This window comes from Trachurus trachurus (genome assembly GCF_905171665.1).
Source record: "Trachurus trachurus genome assembly, chromosome: 18".
Taxonomy (NCBI): domain Eukaryota; kingdom Metazoa; phylum Chordata; class Actinopteri; order Carangiformes; family Carangidae; genus Trachurus; species Trachurus trachurus.
In genome coordinates, this window is record NC_139909.1 from 11685265 (window position 1) to 11693798 (window position 8534).

At 40.4% G+C, this 8534-nt stretch overlaps 1 protein-coding gene across 2 annotated transcripts; it reads right to left on the reverse strand.

Annotated features, from left to right (window-relative positions):
* Positions 1-66: 66 nt before the first annotated feature.
* Positions 67-8028, reverse strand: hacd4 (3-hydroxyacyl-CoA dehydratase 4). Of its 2 annotated transcripts, XM_083993441.1 has the most exons (7): positions 7871-8028; positions 6266-6372; positions 4492-4619; positions 4292-4401; positions 3431-3537; positions 2099-2206; positions 67-211 (listed from the first exon to the last, which is right to left on the reverse strand). In XM_083993441.1, coding segments are annotated over exons 1-7 (645 nt in total). In that variant the 5' UTR covers positions 7873-8028; the 3' UTR covers positions 67-128. The 2 variants fall into 2 exon arrangements, with proteins under 2 accessions (XP_083849567.1, XP_083849566.1); XM_083993440.1 differs by having other exon boundaries at positions 4292-4619.
* Positions 8029-8534: the final 506 nt, after the last annotated feature.

The window sequence follows — 8534 nt, forward strand, 5'->3', positions numbered from 1 at the left end:
AAATTTGATTTTTTTTTTTTGCTTTAACGCATCAAAACTCACTGAATTAAAAAAAAAAAAAAAAAAAAAACTGTCCAGGAATTTCCAGGAAGAAACTAAACGGTCCGTTGACTGGACATTTTTTACGTCTATTTCCTCTTCAACTTCTTGTTCCATCTCTCCAGGCGACGTTGTCTCTCCTTCAGCAGCTGCCACACGGTCACTGACGCTCCTGAAAGGACGACAACAGTTAGAAAGACGGCTAAAAAACTAAACAAAATGGAGTCTGTGGTTATTTTGTATTTAACGTCAGGCCGTTACAGATGTGTCTATGATGTGCCACGTATATAAACATGGCTGTAAACAGAATAACAGCTATATTCTATAATGTGTCCATCTTTATTTACAGTCGAAGGTCAGGAATTAGTTGTTTGTTTTTTAAAATATATATATATATGAGGTTGATAAACTTTTGCTCCTGAATTCTGTTAGTTTGATGGACTCGTTCAACATTTTCGAAAATAAAAATGATAATTTCTAGATTCCTGTTTCACCTGTTAGAAACTGATTTGGATACATCCACTAAACTGAAGTTGTTAACAAGTGCCAGAAAAAAAAGTGCAAAAAAAAAAACAACCTTAAAATGATAGGGATGTCACTATGTAACTGTGGTTTCCCACCCGGCTTCCATACACCTGAACACATCACATCACGTCAACAATACGTCACACCAACATCAACACCTGTGACCTCCATACAGTAGATATATCTATGTGGCCTTGCTACAAGAAGCTAGCTAGCTCACTGTTCTCAGTGTTTTGGTCAAGGTAGAGGAAGACGTTCATGGAAGAAGAAGAAAAGAGAGGAACTGGACAAGGGGAAGTCCTGGACTGGCCGGTTGGTGAGAGCTCAGAGAAAAAACAGGAGGAAACAAGGACGCCATCTTGTTTCTGGACTGGTGAGTAACGTTTTTGCAAGTTACCTAGACATAAGTTTGCTCATGTAACTTTTGTCTGTTAGTGGGACTCATTCTCGACTTGTATTTACAACTGCACTGTAAAAGCTAATTAGCTACAATCCACAACTGTAGGGGGAGCTAGAGAGCACAACAACTTAAAGCTTTAACACTTAAAGCAGATATCAGCTTCACGGCCGTTTCGGCTAATGCTGCGTTCAAGGCAGGCTTTTGAAACCGTAAGTTACAGCTTCAAGTCACAACTACGACTTGGTAGCGTTCCAGGTAACCCGTAGCTCGTGTTTTTACCATCCTGTTGTCTGTGAAAGTTCCCTATAACGGCCACTCGTAACTTCCGACCCGTGAACTCGTACCAGATCGAACTGGTATGACTTCACAGGAAGGAAAAACACAAAGTACGAGTTTCTTTGAACGCACCATGAGTTAGCAGCCCCCGCCCTTGTCAGGCATCAATTGGTCCTCGTGCTACGTCACCACATTCACGCGCATCCCTTGGCTGCACACACAGCCCTTCATGCCGTTCTCTCTCCTCATTGGATAACACTTGTATCCCACAAGGAAAATTTTCTCCTCGGGTTACAGCAGAGCAGAGTGACGGAGAGACTCGTGTTTAGGCTGAAATACTTCATGTAAGTGATTGCTGACGGAAAATAGGACTATTTAGGACTTATATTAACAAAAACATTCCACTGATATCTGCTTTAAAGAGGAACTATGCAACATTTTTTTTGCCATTATTAAATTTAGATTATTCATTTATTAAGCAATTTGGGAGGAATTGTGATGGTTAAGTGACTTGTTACTGAGAGAATCAAGGCTTTTTGCCTTCAATGTAGCGTCTATTGGCCGAAAACCAACTTTATTAGATCAGAACCTCCTACCCGGTGTCCCAGCTCTCGTCTCAGCGGCACCACAACACAAACGCACCCCCGTAACCCGTAATCTCTTGTTTATGACAGATTTAACTACACAAATATACATCGTAATATCTTACATGATAAATAACGTTATCTACCGCTCTATTATCATCGGCTTTGTTGAAAACAAATGCACATGGCCGGGAGGAGGGTTAGCAAAACAGAGGAAACGCAACCGGACTTGCATAGTTAGTATATATGAACGTTAACGTGAACGTCGTCTTACCGAGAGCGAGAACAGGCAGGTAGATCATCAGGACGACAGGGAAGTGGTTGTAGGTTGAGTTTAGTGCAGTTGGCTCAGTGTACGACAGAGCCTGGTACAGCGTGACGCCTGGACAAACACAAACAGATCACAACGTTTTAGTACCAAAAAATGTCATATTTGGTAACCATTTAATTTACAGGCCGCTAATTATGTGATAATGTCAAGAAATAGTCTAGAAATAACGGTCAGTTTCATAGTAATGTCATGTTTTTCATAAAGGCAAAAGCTTACACATGCTTTTTCATGCTTTGAATTTTTTGGGAAAGGCCAGAATTTTTTCTCCACCAAGTCTTTTCAATAGACCGATACTTCTTGGCTTTTTCTATGCAATCAATCGTTATTTCTTGGCTATATTTTTTGACATTACTCTGAAGTTGACCGTTATTGCTAGACATTATGATGCAATTAATTGTTATTTCTTGGCTATTTCTTTACATTATGACCCAATTAATTGTTATTTCTTGGCTATTTCTTTACATTATGACCCAATTAATTGTTATTTCTTGGCTATTTCATGACATTATGATGCAATTAATTGTTATTTCTTGGCTATTTCATGACATTATGATGCAATTAATTGTTATTTCTTGGTTATTTCTTGACATTATGATGCAATCAATTGTTATTTCTTGCCTATTTCTTGACATTATAATGTAATTAGCGGCCTGTAAATTAAAGGGTTACGTAATATTTCCATACAGTAATTCCCCTATTATCCTTCCATTATAATACAATGACATTATTGCATTTTATATTTTAGGTGTTGTTATGTCTCTGATCACATTTTATATCTAGAAGTTCAAAGGTTAACTTCACTGTGGTCTGTAAAAACACTTTTTCAGTGCTGTAACTCAAGAGGAGAAGGTTGAGACCAAATTTCCGTGGAGGAAACGACCGCACAAACTTTAATAATGCAACATGTAATGTGAAAATATGTTTTATAACACAACATGTTGCATATAACAGGAAATATTTTTGACATTGCCCGTATTATTGATTATCTGTCAGAACCTGATAGTAAAAGCTGTTTCCTGCGATGACTAACAGTGTCTGGCACTGATGTGTGTGTTTGGCTGCAATGGACACACACACACACTACACACTGAACTGGAATGTGCTTTCCTCACACACTTCCTGACATTTTATCATCGTCTCTGCTTTGCCAACTCATTTCCTGTATATACACACTAACGTTCCCTTACACAACAACAACGTCTTCGATACGTTCATGTGAGGAGGAAAGGCTCTTATTGTGAAGGGTCAGTAGTATAATAAAAGATGTTCCTGTACCTTCAGTGGCGACTGACAGGACGTACACGGGGATGCAGAGTGTGTAGCGCGTCCACAGCATGGCGATGGAGGGTGTGTCCATCGCACACAGCAGCTCGTGTGGATACCTGCATCACACAGGACAGTCAGTCAGTAACAATCATCAGTTGTCCTTTAAAGGGATAGTTCACCCAAAATTGAAATTTCACTCATTATCTACTCTCCCTCATGTCGACTAAGGGCTGGGAGAAGTTTCAGAGTCCTCCGTGGCTTCTCTGAGTTACAGCGGGGCTCCGTGCAGCACTGCATGTCCATATGACGGTAGCGAACGGAGCTCACTTTTCTTTGTCCAAAAAGACACACCAAAAAACATCCAAATACCTCCATGCTGCTCGTCTGTAATGTCCCTTTTGTATTGAAGCCCCGACATGAGAAATTGTTCCGAAAAAAATTAAATAAGTCTATTTTTCAAGCTTGTTTGTAGCGGAAGCTCCTCTTCCCAGTTCGTCAAATTTGGACGAACCGGGAAGAGGAGCTTCGAGAAGCTTCCGCTACAAAACAAGCTTGAAAAATAGACTTATTTAATTTTTTTCGGGACAATTTCGCATTTCGGGGCTTCAATACAAGACGGACATTACATACGAGCAGCATGGAGGTATTTGGATGTTTTTTGGTGTGTCTTTTTCTTACGAAGACAGTTGGTATCCATTTGCAACCGTTATATGGACATGCACTCCTACGCCGAGACCCCCTATAACTCAGAGAAGCCACGGAGGACTCTGAAACTTCTCCCAGCCCTTAGTCGACATGAGGGAGAGTAGATGATGAGTGAAATTTCAATTTTGGGTGAACTATCCCTTATGGTCGTGTTGATGTCTTTACCGTAAAAGGTCCAAAATGTTCCACAAGAAGAACTGGACACACACGACTGGTTTACTCTGAAGGTCCTCGAGCACGATGACCAGGATCAGCAGCAGGTTCTTCTCCATGACCTGAAACAGACCAAAAACAACATCAACAAACACGAAGAACTTCAGATTATTAAACCTCCAGACGACTGGATCAACGAGGAGGTCGCTCACCTGGATGAAGCGAGGGAGGAGTCTGGCTTTCTCGAGCCCATCGGCGATGTGGAAGAGCTCGAGGTTGGAGAGCAGCTGGCAGAGACTGATGACGAAGCCAACGGAGTAGAAGGTGTCGGCCAAGGCATCTGCAACGTCAAACCATCATCACATGTTGGCATAAAGGACAGATATCGCATTGATACTGATGAGTTAAAGGGATAGTTCAACATTTTGACAAATAGGTCCATTGGTATAATCCCTATAGTCATAGCAGTAGGTTCGTTACCTTTAATTGTCGGTGCAAGCTATTTTTAGAACGGCAGAGCAGAGCCGCGAGCTGCTCAGAGCTACGCTACGGAGGCTAATGGGATTTCTTGGTTTCCCTCATCAAACTGATTGATTGAAATTCTTTATTCAGTCGCATCACACAATAACATTATCGACACAAAACATTATCGACAAAATAGTGACTGAAAAGGCACAGGCAGAAGCATGATGCTTATATTAATGCCTGTCCTACATACCAAATTAAGCTACCCAGCATTTTTACCATATAAAACATAAAACACAAACATAAAACAACAACTAACAAACAAACAAGCTAATGAACAAACTAAACTAAACCAGAGGAAAAAAACAAACAAACAAACAACAAAAAAACGGAACCAATAAGGTTACCAGTATTTAAATATATTGTAGTAAATACATTTTTAAATAGCAGAGAAAAAACAAACAAACAAAAACAAAACAAAAAAATAAAGCTACCCAACAAACTCATCAAATATACAATCCAACAACTCCAAAACGCTCTGGTGGGCAAGTTGTGACCTGCACATTCACCACGCTATGAGATAATAACAGAACTTTACCAGACAGAGTTGTTTTAGAGGTAAATACAGAGACTGCTCGCTGAAAAACTGCCCCCGACGGGAACGCGCATCAGCACGTTCTGTTATTATCTCATAGCGTGGTGAATGTGCAGGTCACAACTTGTCCACCAGAGCGTTTTGGAGTTGTTGGATTGTGTATTTGATGAGTTTGATGAGGGAAACCAAGAAATCCCATTAGCCTCCGTAGCGTAGCTCTGAGCAGCTCACGGCTCTGCTCCGCCGTTCTAAAATAGCTTGCACCGACAATTAAAGGTAACAAACCTACTGCTATGACTATAGGGATTATGGCAATGGGCCAATTTGCCAAAATGTTTAACTATCCCTTTAATGCCCCACTGTTTTTGGTTGTTTTGGTTTTTTTTTTCGCCCTCTGGCTCCCCCTACAGTTGCGGAAGTGTAATTTCCTTTAGCGGCACTGTCGGAAATTCAAGTCACGATTGAATCCCACTCACAAACAGAAGTACACCAGCATTTGTTGACAAGTTGAAGCCGACGTAACCGACAAAGACATCACTGATTGGTCCAGAAAGAAGATCGCATCGGCCTTCCATCGTGTCTTTTCTCTGACCTCTCATCAACCAGTAAAATCCAGTCCAGGATTGTCTCTTGTCCGGTCTCCTCTCCCTTCTTCTTGGTCTTCTTCTGTTGCTCCATCAACGTCTTCTTTGGTATCGTCTTCTTCTTCCTCCGCCATGACCAACACACTACCTAGCTTCTTATAGCGAGGCCACAGGCGTTGATGTAAAGTTACATACTGTAGTGTAATACCAGGCCAGCAGGGGGCGCTGTGTCAATGACAGGAGACAATCTCCTTGATACGCCCAATTAAATGCCAAAACAGTTGTAAAACCATCCTGTTTTGGTAGAATAACTCATTAGTTTTGCTTTTAAACGAAGCTCACCTCGCCCAAACATGAAGAACCTGGCGATGGTGTTAGCCAGTATCCATGTGTGTCCGCAGAACTGGAGGAGGTTGTACGAGAAGATGTAGATGAGCCTGAAGCTGAACCTGCAAAACAAAAACAAAACCAAATTCACAGATCATCATCAGCAGATTATGGACCGTTCAAGTAGCAACCTTCACGTCACATTTACAGTAAATGCTACTAGTGGTGGTTACACATGTGCCCTTCCTGTTACAACAGGTCCAAACTTCAGATGTTTACAGTCCCTGAAAACAAAACTCATTGGTTCAAGTGCTGCACGTCACTGTCCTTAGTGAGTCCCAGACTGTTTTAGCTTTAAATAGTTCACTACAGACCGATACAGACACCATTAAGACAAAAAAACACATTCAGGAGGGAAGTATTCAATAATACACTTCCCCTTAAAAACGTCATAGTGAAAATTAAAAGTTTTATTACCGGTTTGGTCATGTGATTTTGTGCAACTGTCCAGTCAATAAAAAAATTACTCTGTCACTGTCCCCATGTCACAACAGTTTGTTTCAACATATTAAGTTATGTCACTGTTTCCCATAACAGAACAGATTTAACAATAAAACCTCATTTAACACTTAAGAAAATATAAAAGTTATTTTGGGAATTATTTTGTAATGTTCCGCATTATAAGCAACAGAAAAGATAAATCGCGACAGTTTTGACTAAAGACAGAACGGTTCTCAATTGTTTTTTTTGTAAATACAATACAAAGTAATTGTTTAAATAAACAATATTGTTGTAAAACAATGCATTTTCAGAACACTTCACTTCATTTGGACTATAAAAGGTAATACGATAGATTTCATGTATTTTTCTTTTGTACATTGCAACCATCCACAGTCTGCTGTACCTATAGTATCTTGCCACTGTCCTCAAGGTTGGGATCAGATCAACATATAAATTCTTCATTTCAAATAAATATCAAGTACTAATCTGTTATATTCAATCATTTTTAAATGGTAGAAGTGACTTTAATATCTCAAAGTGTAGTTGTTAACCATCTCCAGTCTCCATCTGCATCTTCAAACATCTCTGACATGTTCCAGAGAGTGAAGACAGATAGTTTGTGTTAAAGTTGCTATAACACACCACCACAACAAGTGTCAACATTAAAATACTGTTTAAGCATGAATTTATCAATGAGATTATATCTGAGGGTTTCCCTGCATGAAACCCAACCCCCTCCTCCAGTAAATCTGCCTGGATGTAAAGTCATGACTTGGCCAATAAATCTAATTAAATAGCTCTGCTTCTCGCGAGGACATGCACTGACATCCTCTGTCCTCACACCAACACAGATGTAGACTTAGATTGTTATGGGGGGGGAGAAAAAACAATATAACATAATGCAAAGTATGAAAATGTAAAAAATGAGCCCAAAACGATAAAATCTACACAGTTACAAGTCGGAACAAGTCGTTTTTCCAGTGATTGAGCTGAGTGTGAGAGGAGAGAGCTGCTTCTCTGTCATTCCTCAGCACGCCCTGAATACATAACATTCCTGCACAGTGAGACCACAGACGCTGCTGCTGTGTTGTTGTTGTTATTGTGTTAATACTCACTCACATTCTCCGTCTTTTGGTCCCTGTCTGCCTGTTACAGCTCCATGTGGATCTTCTTTTGTTTTTTCCTTCTTGTCTCCACCGTGCAGCAGCTTTTTCTCTCTTTTCCTCTCCCCGGTGAAACACACGCTGAGCTCACACACTGTTACCTCATCATCCCCCCTCGCACAACTGGAGGCTCAACAAGAAGTAGAAGTAGAAGAAAATGCTGCAATGTGTGTGTGTGTGTGTGTGTGTGTTTTCTAGAGTTTCCTCAGGCTGCCTGTTACAGCGGGGAGGAAGTCGACGGGTCCATGTGTGAGAGGCTGACATCAGATAGTCCACCCCCCCTCTGCCCCCTCTCCGCCAACACTACAAGAAACAGAGGTCAGGAGAAAGACACATGGGTTAGGGTACTACTTTGAATTAACATATGTACATATAAAGTAACAACATACTGTATATACAGCTCTGGAAAAAAATTAAAGATCCCATATTATACTCTTTTTACTCAATTTCACTCACAGGGTATATACAGGAATCTTGAAGTTAATTCTAATACCCTTTTAAGACTTTTTTCAAGACCTTCTCAATATTTTTCAGTACCTCACCGCCACTTCAAGCTGTAACCATTTACATCACAACAGTGACACTTTTAACGTAACAGTTTTAGTTTGTGATAAAGACTT